The sequence below is a fragment of the Dufourea novaeangliae genome, unplaced genomic scaffold (genome assembly GCF_001272555.1).
Source record: "Dufourea novaeangliae isolate 0120121106 unplaced genomic scaffold, ASM127255v1 scaffold64, whole genome shotgun sequence".
Lineage (NCBI taxonomy): Eukaryota > Metazoa > Arthropoda > Insecta > Hymenoptera > Halictidae > Dufourea > Dufourea novaeangliae.
The window spans coordinates 2,425,387-2,438,878 of NW_015373954.1; the positions used below are offsets into that span (position 1 = coordinate 2,425,387).

General features: G+C 43.5%; 1 protein-coding gene across 1 annotated transcript in view; it reads right to left on the bottom strand.

Moving 5' to 3' along the window:
* Nucleotides 1–2,583: 2,583 nt before the first annotated feature.
* Nucleotides 2,584–13,492, bottom strand: part of LOC107186228 — a 60,604-nt gene continuing 49,695 nt past the window's right edge. The window contains exons 2-5 of the mRNA XM_015574050.1: nt 5,681–5,944; nt 3,561–3,790; nt 2,765–3,080; nt 2,584–2,591 (exon numbers count right to left, since the gene is read on the bottom strand). Coding sequence (XP_015429536.1) covers nt 2,584–2,591; nt 2,765–3,080; nt 3,561–3,790; nt 5,681–5,944 — 818 coding nt within the window. The remainder of the gene's footprint in view (nt 2,592–2,764; nt 3,081–3,560; nt 3,791–5,680; nt 5,945–13,492) is intronic.

Sequence of the window (13,492 nt, forward strand, 5' to 3'; positions counted from 1 at the left end):
TAATTAAATTTCATAAAACGATTGTACACTCTGTACGTTCAAGACCATGCCATACCAGCTGTAAACACTTCTGTCGAGGGATGAGTGGTGGCCCATTAACGAGTCCCTTAAGTGGCAAGGACACGAATTCGTATCACGATGGTGGGACACGTTTTGGTCCGTTTCTCATTAACGGTATCCGACTGCCCGTGTTCCAGTGTAAGATCGACTTACTGGAACCGGGCGAAAAATGTCATTATCGAGGTCGCTGTCTCGTGAAACGGATTCGAATCGGTGGACGGCGCCTCGTTACACCTTTCCCGAACGGACACTCGACCCCGTTGAAAGGATCTCGAGGGCGTCCTTTCAGACCAGCGATCCTTAATTAATCTGGAAATCGAATCGAGACGGAAGAAGAGCCGCCTCTACCTGCCCCCTCTGAGTTCGGCCGATAGATCGAAACCCGAGAACCGGCTTATACCGAGCCTCTCTCCGTTTCCTTGTGAATCCTTCCGGTACGGATTTAGATTCCCCCGTTTCACTGTTTACCGCCCGCTAAAGCGCTTTCGTCTCGCCTTACCCTTGATCGTCTTTATCTTCCTGCCAGCCAACCACCCTTCCCACGTTTTCACCGCGAAATGGGAAAAAGTTGTCGGGATTGGTGCGTGTTAAATGCGGTCTCTTCTCGATTTACTTTAATTTCGAGACTTGACGATGTAAGGAGGAAACGATTGCAAATTATTTTAGCTCGTTATTTAATTAAGGGTCGTTGTTGAACTATGCGGTTATAATTGACTTGAGGTTACAGGTATAGTTTGTTTGTGTTGTACAAAATAGTTTTCTTATTTTTTCGCGACAGTATGAAATGCACGTTCGCATAATATACTTTCCAGGCGAATTGAATCCTTGGATGACTGCGGATGAACACGAGACGGGGGGGGGAGGGGTTAATCAAAGTTCTGTTAACGTGTTAATATATCTGGAATCATCATGGTTTCTGATCGAGTTATTTTTGGTTGCGTTCCAGAAATCATCCAGCGTGTGAAACTGATTGGAGATATATCGGAAAACCCCGAATATGGTGTATACGGGAATGTTGTTTTCACGGAGTTTCCGTTTCGATCAGAAAAATAGGTTGCAGTTTTTGACGCTCGCGAAATACTGATTGGTTTCCAGACCACTAAATCCTTGTAATACAAAAATATTTTCCCACCTTCTCTTAGTTCAAAAATGTGTATAGAAATTACGAAAACGCTAAAGAAATAGTATCTTACCTGTACAAACTCCAGAAAGGATCGAGGTGTAAAACACAAAGAATCAACCAACATGTATGCTTCAATGTTTCTCTTTATTGTTTGAAACGTATCGGTAACGATCAGATATGGATCATGTAAAATTACAGTAAAACGTAAATATGACGAATTTATCATCCGTGTATACATATATGTATATATGTATATATATTTATAAATTCTTGTACGCCACCAAAAAAGATTGCCGAGAGAAAAATACAATTATCTTAAACGCCATAAATGTGAATCAATGGAACCATCGCGCCCCTCTTCAGATTTGACTCAGATTTATGTTCCTCGTATTATACGATCCTAACTCGGCACGTTTCGCGTGTGGGCCACGCGTGTGTATACATATATATATATACTATGTATGTATATACTCGTAAAACATCCCGACCACACATGGGTCGGTGATTGCGACCCCCTTCGGCTCTAATGATTCCTCAGTACTTTCACCGTGTTTATCGTTTCCTCTTAATTACACGATTCGTAAATCTAAATTCACAATCATACACTATGTACAACACGTCGTACCTCGCCTCGATTAAATTATATTGCTATAGTGTTTCGTCTTCTTTGTTCTTTGCCACTCGAGTGATATCTTCTTCGTGTGACTGGATCTTTATCTGTGTCTCTGTGTGTGTGTGTGTGTGTGTGTATTTGTGTGTTTTTCTGTGTTACGCAAACATTTAAATCCCATACGGAATTCCGGCCGCCCTGGCCCACCAACGATAAAACTTCGAAGAACGATCTTGCGGTATGTGAACACACTCGACAATGAAATTCGCAACGGGAGAGAACGGAAATTTGGCGCACGGTTAGATCATGATGGCGGGCGAAACCAGACAATACGAGTTCCATGAATTTCGCGAAACCCTGAATCGATCGCTTTTTTCCTAGCTAAGAAGCGCGATCCTCTCTCTGACGGGGAACATCGTTCGAGTGATACGGTTGATTTGTATTTGTACAATCGAATTAATTGGAGATTATTTGTAATGGCATTAAAATTGAAACAGTAGATAGGACGATTAACTTAAGCTTGCGATAATGTGAAATGTGCCTGGAACATTCGCGTTTTGTGTGATAAATCCTATTAACATTTTATATCATCCAGCTTATAGGCGCGACATGGTCGAAATTAATCATTTGAATGTCTTTGCATCCCTATTTATACGTCATTATTGCGAATTTGTATAGAAAATAAATTCATAACGACTGTGTAGACATTTCTTTCCTGTCTCGAGTCTCTCATTGGGTTCAAAGTAAAATAGAAAATTCGTCTGATGAAAATTTTGTCATCTATTGTATTTCACAGTCCTATAAGGTATAAATGCATCAAAATCCGTAATCAAATGATTGATAACAAACATAATACGTCCAATATATTAAATATTGAAATTATTACGTGTCCCTTGAACGATCTTCCCTAAGACAAGGATCACAATAATAGAGAGTACTCGGCAATTACATATGTAGATACGAAAAGTTACCGCAACAAACTGATTCGACGGTGGCCAGTATACAGAGCATCATGGTCGACAAAACGGGAATGTTGAAGCTGGAGCCGGATCTAGGGGGTTCTTGAGCGAGTCGTTGATTACTGGCAGCCAGCGTCGCGGTTTCCGTCGTCTCCAGTGCTCTGGCACCTTTGATTCCCGGCAAGGTGGACTGACAGGTGAGACTTAAAGTTCCGCCAGGGAAATGGTGTCGTTCCAAACGGAGCGACAGACTTAAACGACTCGATGATACGATGTTGTCATCGGATGGGCCATCAATTGGTAGCTCCTTCGTAAACGCTTCGTTCACCTAGTGATCGATAGACAAGAACATTCAGAAATTTATACAGACTAATACAAAAAAAGGGGGTCATAACTTCTAGGATAGATAGTACTCGTCAAATGATGAAGAAAAGTCCCGATAAGTCGAAATATTCATATTTTCAGAGTTAGAAACAATAAATATCATTTCTTCTTTTCCTGGTTACAGAAGATTTAGGACAATTTTCAATAGTCTCTTTACAAAATTCTTGACAAATTGAATGACACGATTCAAAGATATTGTATTTAATTTCAATTCAAACTAATTTATTTACTTTTTTCTTGTAACCATCTCTGTTAATTAGCACTATTTCTTTCTCTACCAAAAAGTTTTCTCGTTACATTAAATTAAATTAAAATATTAGACGTTCTAAAATCGCTACCCTAACTGACTTCGACACCGTTTCGTCATTTCGTCATACGTATCATCATCCATACATATTACGATAAAACCACTTCTCAGTCTCACCTCGTTCCCATTTAAGATGAAAGCAAGCACCGCGGCTGGATAGCTCGGCGCGGAGGTGCACTCCGCGTGAAGGTTCTCGCCGGTCTCGTAGGAAGGTCGAAGCCCTTGGAGGTTGGGTCGTTCCTTCGGTGGTATGGCGACGCTCATGTTCGCTACCTCGTAGCTTGTCAGGAAGCTCGGAGCCTCGGAGGACACCTCGCAGCCATACGATCCCACGAGGTTCACCTTACCTGTCGCAGCCAGCACACGTGATATCTTTCCCCATTTTGCTTCAACCACCCTCCCCCCTCTCTCGACTGTCCGCCACGATTGATATTTAAAGTAACGCGGGGTGCGAACTACCCCGTACTACGGCCCCGAGGCTGGCGCGTGATAAATTTGATCAGGAACTTGCGAGCAACGACAGAGACGCGTTGGCCCGCCTCCTACTCCACCGCCTGTGTCCTCCACGGATAGATCTCCCAGCCCGAAGGCCGGGCTTGGTGATGGATGACCGTCGCGAATCGGGAAGTTTTTCCGAAGATTCTTTTTTTTTTTAATGAATCATCAGCCTAATGGAATATCGTGGCCACTTCGAGCGGATTGTCAACGGGCAAAGGACGGGGACCGGAATTGGGTCGGGAGGAAAGTTTCGAGATTTTTAAATTTCAAATTCAGTCCCCGAAGAGGGTGACGGAACGGGGGCCATTAACGAGTCGATTAAGCTCGGTTAATTGACGTGGGAATATTGTTCAACCGATTTTGTGGCAAGTTAGAGAGCCCCGTGTGAGTTGATCGTTTCGATGCTTGGAGAACAAATATAATGGGAGCGAAATACATTAATGGAGTATAGGGTGATTTTGATTCCTACGGATGTTTGTTTATTGGATGTGGTCTTGAAGGGGAGACTGTCTGCAAACTTTGTAATATTTAGGGATGATTTTAAACGTGAAATAGTTCCTTTCTTATTGGGAGAATGTTAAAATAGTTATTTTCTTAATAGAAGATTATTCATAGAAATAGTAGATATATGTATATTGCGTGACATTTTTAAGTTGTTCTTTGATTATTTTCATTTGAAAAACAATTTCGCGCTCGTTATGGGCCAATTCTCGATTTCATTGACGCGACTCTAAGCGAGGGGCGGTGTCTCCTTATGTTTCGTTTTACGACCCTTTACACTCGAGGCCGTGCTCCAGACAGCCATTACGGGCGACGAAAGTTTAAAACGAAAGAATAAGGGGCACGCCCCACCGGCTAACTTATCGTCGAGGCTACCTTTTCGACCGTAATGAATTAATGAACTTACTGGAACAACTTCGGGACCTGGCCTCTTCTCATCCCCTACTCTCTGATCGATGCAATTGCAACGACTTACAGATTAGAAACCTAACGAAAAAGAAGCGTTGCGAAACATGAATCGCAAATAAAAATTTAATAGACGCAAGTCTCGTCCCACGACGCGAAAAGTTCGTTCATTATTTAAGCACGATTTAACGAGTCCATTAAGTTTTATCACTGGCCAGCCCCGAGCTTCTTTCTCACGGCGGAATAATAATTTCGATTTCAATTTAAAATGGGCTACGTTAGGCAGCGGCAGCCAGCAGCCTTCCCTTTGCTTTCCTCGTTAACTTTCTTCGTTGCGAGGAACATCGCGCGGACGACGAAGATCTCGGATTCTCATGAAACCACGGTGCAAACATCGAAATTCGATAAATATTCAACATTTGGCTTCTCTTTGTTCCCTCGCCGATGAAAATAGTTAAGCCCTTGGTACTTCGAAATAATATCCTCAACAACTTTAATAGTTACACAGGGTGTCCCGTAAAATACAGCATACTATCGACCAAGGTGTAAATATAATTATCAAAATCGATTTTCTCGAAAACATAGTGAAACAAAATCTTATTCTTCATTTTCGATTGATTTTCTTCATGAGAGAAACACACCCTGGTCGTCAGTACTATATTTTACAGCAACACCCTCTGTGGTACCAGTATCAAAAATTGCAGAATTTGCATAAACTTCCGCGGTCTGACGATAATAATCTACATAATAGCCCAAGTTAGAAAGGGCAGTGCTTACGGGGATTGCCTGATATGAATACCAATTAAGCTAGAGATAATGAAATGTATACCAACCTCTGCGGGTGTTCGCCTGTCCCAGCAACGTCACTTGCTTGCTGTCGCTTCTATTTACATCGACGTACACACCCTCGACCGGGAAATCACGGCCCGTTGGTGTCGAGCCTGGCATGAACCTGAAGAACTCGGCCCCGTCCTTGTACCACTTCACCGAGTACAAATCCTTCCCGGCCAGATCGTACTCGCACCTCAACGTTACTTTGTCCCACCTGGGATCCGCTATACTCGGCACGTCCAGCCTCAGAAGTTTGATCGCCGCCCCTGAAAAGCCGAAAGTTCCATACAACTCTACAGGTCGGGGAGAATTTTCAAAATTGCACGAACGACGGGGCTCATGAATTTCGGGATTTAAAGGATCTCCTCCCCCACTCTCTCTACTCCGGTGAGCGCATCGAGCAAGTTCTACCGTAAGTTTCCCTCTTTAATTGCAGGATATTTTGAGGGTGAAAGACTGTCCCCCTCCCTCCTCCCCGCGGCAGTAGGAACTCCGATAACTTTTCGAGTATTTAGCGAGGACTGATGATGATCGAATATCTTTCCATTAAACCTTCGTATATTGTTCGAAGGTAATTTAAAATGGAAATTTTCGTTAGGATGGAAATTATTCGAGCAATTTACATGTATGTATGTTACAGTGCAGTTATAGATAACAAGTTTCATGAACTTAAGCTTCATTTGGCAGTCCATGGATGCGAATAAGTGGTATTCGAGAGGTATTTGAAAGATATTTTAGAAGTATTTGGGAGTTCCTTGATAGGTATTTTAAGGGTATTAACAAGATGTTCGAAGAGCATTAGTACTTAATAAATATCTAATATGTATGTGAAAGGTCTTGATGACGACACTATTCTTGTCGAATGAATTTCAGTTATACAACAATCTTCACTAAATAATCCGACAGTTCTACTTGACCATACAGGCAGACACGTTTGCTTGTTCCATCATTCAAATATGCATATGCCTGCAATTCGTTAATTGGTATTCCGTTGCTTAAAATCAACGCACAGTTTACACGACCAATTTGTCGTTTCTCCCGTCAAACGGAATTCATCTACACCCGTGTGTTTTTTAACAACGGACAGAGGAAAAAGAATTTCTGAAAAGTGGCTCTCCACGGTTTAAACGCAGAAACGTTTTCGCCTCATTAGCGATGGTCCCAATTATCAATTCATGGACGGACCGCGGACGGAGTTTATTCCGACGGACAGAGCAGCGTAAACAAAGTACCAGAAAAGTTTACAGTGTAAGCAGGAGGGTGGGGGGGGGAGGTTTCGTCCGTGTGGTGCGTGGTCGAACGAAACTTTGAATCCGCGGAGAAACGGTGGGGGAAAAAATAGTAATTACGGGGGCGGAGCAAAAAAAAAGGAGTCGGGATTCGCGACCCTCCAATCGAGTGTTTAACTCCCCTCCCCTTTGATCGCATTAATTTATTTATCCCCGATTGAGCGAACAGTCGCTGCACATACCGGGGTAATTAAAAATATCCGATCAGCCAGACGTTCGTGTAATTATCGTCGTGGAAAAAAACGGTTCGAGCGTATTTCACGAGAGGTGTGCAGGCAGCAACCGGTGAAAATAGCAGTGCGAAAATGCCTGTGTCCACAGTCCGTGTGTGTGCGATCGTTGTTTTCCTCGTCCGTTTACCGTCGTCGTTTCAAACGTTCACCCGTCAGCCATTCGACTCGCTCGCGTCAACATTTCCTTGCAGAAAATTGCTGTGTGAAACCTTGGTTGTTAATATTTTACCAGGTTTTTTTCGATTAACACTACTGATATCTGCGCGAATAATTGGCGACCGAACTCGATTATATTAACTTGCGGCGGGTGAAATACTTTCGGTCGGGTACTTTTCATCGAGGTAATATTTATGACTGTGGTTTTCATTCGAATTCTCATTGAATATGTTTTCCACGGGGGAAACGATGTATTATGCGAGGGAAATTAACCTGGGTGCGGTTTTTGATGCGAAATCAGCTGCAGAACCTGCATTAATCCACGCGCCCCGGCACGCCAGAGTCGCTAGCATTAGCTATATGAATTCCACTAATACGACGTTTCCGGGTTTATTAGATTTCCAGCGAACCAGGGCGAGTGCACGCAGCCTGATTTTACGAGAATAGTTTCTCAGAAGCTCATCGTAGGGACTGCTTAGTGTATGTTACGAAGTTCCTTTTTTTGTTGCACTCAGAAAGTGGTTCTTGAACACTTAGACAATTTATCTTGTAGCTAGACGTAATACTGTCGCTTCAGGTATAAATATTAAATGATTGCTATAGATCATTCTATGGTATTCTTTTCTTAAATACAGGAATTACATATTCGACGTTGTAGTAGCAAATTCTAACCTTATTCCAATATGGAGTCCTTCCTCTTTAAAGAGTTATAGAAATACATATTTTTCTCTATTCCTCATAAATATCTTCAGAATACAAAACATTACGACATCCTATAAAAAATAGGTTGTTTTAATATCGATATTTTCGACTTCAAAATAACAAAATACAACAAATATATCAGTCTCATAATTTTGAAATAACGATTGAAGATGTTAAAGGGTTACCAAAAAGTACCTAAACAATCGTACCTTATGATACTGTTCCAATAAAAACTGCGGCGTTCAACGTGTCAGGTTTCCGATAACAGTGACCAGACGCACGCGTGCAAAGGGTTAATCCACCACCGCAGCAGCGCTCAGAGCCACTCCCTGTTCTCGCGCGAAACACACTGGAGTTACGAGTGGGGGACAGAAGGAAGAAATTCAAGAAACCGATCCACGAGGAACGTCCGATCGCTTCGACAATTTTCGTATTCCTCGGAATTGTGCCGAGGGACCGCGCGTGCCAAAGCTTCGCTACGTGCTTCTCGAAACAATAACCCAAAGAGCCACCGAGCGTGCCCAGGGTGGAGAAAGATGGAAATAAAAAAGAAAGAAAGAAAGAAAAAACGAGAAAACTGAGGAGTCGGTGGTGCGCAAAGGGACCAGAGACACACCCCACTCTGTATTCCGTGGCCGTTCGGCCGCGGTGAAGTGCGGCGCCGCTCGTAAACGATTTCCAGATCGCGCGAATTTGTCATACGGTTCGCTCCCGAACGAACGTTATCGCGTTCAGTGGGTTTCGAAAGCGCGAATACCGTGAACAGTAGTCTCGATAAAACTGTGTCAGCTAGACGAGAAATAAGGCCAGTTATGTACACACCGACGGCCCGCCACGAGGGAACCGGAAGTTATAAGTGAAAGGCTTCAAAGGACCGCGGACGTAAGCGGATGTTGGACTGCTCCTTTCGTCGGGAACACGATGGAATTCGAGCGTTCGCTTGTTATTTTATCGCGTTATTCTGTCACCGACCACCCGACGTTATACGCTGGTTTGGTCACGGAAAAGGGAACACCTAAATGTCCCTGTCGGGATTCATGATAAGAACAATATTTTCAGGATAAAAGTTGTATCGTTCCGAAGGGGGCAAAGATGCTGGTAGGAAGAAACTTTTTTTGTTCGATGTTGTTTTTAAGGTTATTTCAAGGTTATCAATGTTTTCTGAAATGGCATCGTGTAGAGCATAGGTTCCAAACGTGGGTGCTGAGGGGAACAGTGTACCTATTTCAATTATTTCGAGGAAAGCTTCTCGAAAAACAGTAGACTTATTGGTACACCAATAAGAGATTCATTAGCTTCAGCAAGTACAGAGTGATAAAAAAAAAGGTTCTAAGACTTCAAAGGCTAGTACTGTTTTTTATTTTTGCACAAAATCTTTCGTAATGTTTCCGGCCGTGGGCGGTTTCGCGGTGGTTTGTCGGCTTCCGGGAACAATAACCGGGTGCCTTTTAAATAATTCGTCGGCTTTCCAGTGCTTTATGCCGACAACAACCAGTCGGGGGCGAGGCTGCGCGCGGCCCCCTTCGGCTGGCCTCTGTGTGTCTGCCACAGGGTTGGTCTCTGTTTAGGGGCGAGTTTCGAGTGTCGTACCTCCTGGCCAATTTCACCCTCTGCCCTTCCTCTACCGTCACTCTGCTGTTTCCCGTCTCCGTTCCGGGGACAGACAGAGAAAATACTCGCGAACCGATTCCTTTGTTTCCGTTTCATTTGTACACTCGCTGCGAATAGAAGTTCGTCGAGACGTTATTGCATTATGCAGACTTGAATCGTAGATTCGTCGTCGTTTGCGCGGACAGAATGCAGCTTTCCACAGACGGACGTGGAACCACGACTGAAACATTGATAGGCGTTTTCGTCGATGGTTCGAGGGACACGATTTGTTACGAAGACAGATCGAAGGGACAGAGCATTGTCGAAATTGGCAGGTTCGCAAGAACATTTGGACATTTTGGAAACGTTTAATGCCGTTTGTCATTCGTTGCCTATTTGCCAATATTTTTACTTTAATTTTTTACCTTTAGTTCATAAATCCCCTTGACATATTTGATAGAAATTAGAGTTTCATAAGTTTCCATCGTGCGATAATGAAGGAGACTAGACGACAAATAATGTCTTATTTTACCGAAGAAACTAATACACACTCACAGATATAACAAAAAATATACGATACTAATATTCTATTTCCTAATTTAAAATACGTAGCCATATAGGAACAGTAGGAACGAAAGAGTTAACAGCAACGGTTAATATTTCCGTCGTAGAACCGAAAGCAACGGTCGTATACCTTTATATCTGCTAAATCTTGCGCTTGAATATATTTTCCTGGTCGTTTTTTATATTCGTATCTTTCCCATTCACGAAAAAAAAGGGGAAAAATGAGACGTTACTCGGGAAGGGGGCAGAAGATAGCCTCGAAAATGGCAGCTCGAGGAATAAATCGGCGAAGGGGGTATGTACACGCAAACGCGGAAAATAAACGGGACACGACCGCCCCGGCTGCCGCTCCCAATAAAGCGTATTCCTGTCCCCGTCGAATTTATCGCACGCTTAATTAGCGGAAAAATAACACGATTAACGAGGGACCGCTAGGCGGACGCGCGATAGTTTGTTGAGTCCGCGTGGCGCCGGCTGAAAAAGCTTCGACTCGTTACACGCGGGTACGGGGAAACTGTTGCATGCGACGGGAAAAACTGCCGTCGCCCCGCCTGCAGAGAAAAACAGAAAAAAAAAACAGAAAAATGAAACGACTAATTGGAGAACGAAATATCAGCGGAAAATGTATTCATGTTACGATAGATTCTTTCAATTTTCGATTATTCGACGCTGTCGACCGTTTTGTTTTTTTCGTTCATAAGACGAAGGATGAAGGAATTTACAGTAATTGTGTTCAATTTATACCAATTACAAATTTACGTCCTACTATTTATGCACAAGACTAGAGTACATGCAAGAGGTCAACAGGATACAAACGATTAGTCCCTGACGAATGACTACCCATGCTTAGGGGATGAAGAGACTGCGATTAAAAAGAAGATCGTCGTTTTTTCCACCGCTCGAACAGAAAAAATGTCCCCCTTTAAATCAGAAACCGAGAACTGCCGGTCGTTTGCAGATGTCCCACGTCCGAATCGGAACGTGGTAGCCGCTTTCAGAAGCGTTCCGCCATTGTTCGCCGTTCGTCGTGACTCGTCGCGTGGCATATTAATTAATCCACTAATTATTAAACTAATTGCCGGACTTAATTGGCCCGTGAGAGAAGCCCGACGAAGGGACGTTAGGAACAGGGCCGAAGACAAAGGAGGAAAGATTCGAATGGCCGACTACTTGTCGGTCGTTTGTACCATGGCTGTTCCGTACGTTAAAAGTGTCCCGTCAGTAATACTCTGTAGTTTCTTCTGTTCTTTGCGCCCGGCACAATAATAACAACAGGAATAATAACAGTCCTTTATGCTGCACGGAGAACCACCGAGGAAACCCAGTCATCGACATTACGTTTCCTTTAATTTCTGGACTCGCTACTTGCCTGTTCTTTGATCGGACGTTAAGGATACGGACCCCCCGTTGTTTCCGAGCGGTCATTGTGTGTTGTACAAAGCGAATACGGGAAGCGATTGTTGCGATAAGTTTACTCTCTCGTTGCGATTCGAAACACTACGGGACTCTTAATTTTCGTCTCGAGACCGCGGGTTAAATAGTTTAGGGTACTAACTGATCTTGAAATCTTGACGAAACGTTGACGTCTATAGGATCTAATATGGGCCCTTAACATTACAAACACTGTCTTTCTTATGAATAAAGGACGGACTTCACGAGTTGTTAACGTGTGTGTCAATGTTTGGAAAACAATGAAATTGAAAAATACGTGTCAAATGTGACAAAAACCTTTAATCGGTGCTCTCAAACAGAGGAAATAAATTCCAATTTAATTCCCATCATCTAACCCTAGAACTCCTGAGCCTAACGGGGGAAGTTCCTTCGAGCTCATACATTTTCTAACACGTGGAACCTGAAAAATTCTCCACCAGGTGACGATAATGAAAGAAAAGTTCAACGATTAAAATTAATTTACACTTCAAACCACCCCAGAACCTACAGCAAATTAATTTCTCCTCCGGCTCTGTTACATCAGAAATAAATTCACAATCTTCAATATAAATCTATCCATAACTCTCTGTACCACTTCCACTACATTACTCCGTATAAATACAGAGGCAGCCACGGAGACAGCAAAATCCAACCGTCTCGACTTTATATTTCAACTCGAGGTTCAACAAGACGTTACCACGCTCGTGTCCCGGGATGGTCAATTCCGTGCCGCCATCAATTTACATCGTTAAGGGGGATCTCGTGTTCGGTAGACAGCCGGGAAGATTAGTGGGAATTGCTGGAAATTTCTTGACCGGTTGTGGGAAGGCCTGTAGAGAGCAGTTTACGAGATGTGGGCGGGTCGCGGGATGTCAAGTGGCTGGACGACGACGGGCGTGAGTCCCTTCGTCGTCGTCGTCGACGTGGCGCGAAGACGGCGTTTCATCAACTCGTATTTAAACAGTGCACACACGCGTGTATAACGATGCTCTCTGTCGCGTACCCGTTTTCCAAGCTGGCGGCTGCGTCTCGGCCGCGGTTTAAATCGCGTCTAACGAGCTCGCGACCGTTTCTTAGCTGGAGCCGCCCCCTCCCCCCCCCCTTCTTCATTTACGACGTCGTCTAATTGAACGTGAACATGGCATTCAACGTTTTTCGTCAAGAGGTTGTTGACATCGCTGCGCGGCTCGTGAAACTTCTGTTCTTTAGGCGAACAGTTTTTCTCGCTGGCGCCAACCGAAATATTTCGAAGGAAGGTAACGTGTAACGAGATTCGAGGATATTGATGGATCCTACGAACTTAGACGATCCTTATTTAACGCCTGCAATGGTTGACGGGGGTTGCCGAACCCCACAAATTGGGAAGATTTTCCGTTGGAGCTGGTCTAGTTGCGCGAATGAATAATTATTTTTATTGGAACATTTTTTTTTTCCTTCGTTTCGCAAGTACTATCTATCTTTAAAGTTCTGAATCCTTCTTTTTTAACGCTCTGTGTAAGAACGGTTATGGCAAAGATTGAGGAATGATCTTGATGTACCAGTGATTTGTTGCTCGAGAGAGTTTAGTTTCGAATCTTTCAGTCTGTACAAGATTATGCAAAAGACTCTGCAAGTTAGACTTTGACGGACATTTAATATTCAGAGCTGAAGGGATAATCCCTTGGTACATACAATATATGTATACAATACACGTAATGGATAGTAGACAACGTTTACGTGAGCACGCGCCCCGAACTGCTAGTTAATATCTGTAAACGCGTGTAATTGTGTACAGAAAGATAAGAGGGTCCCGCTCGCTGGTGCATTATATTTGCAAGATTGCACAGCCTGGGAATGGGATCAGCACGGT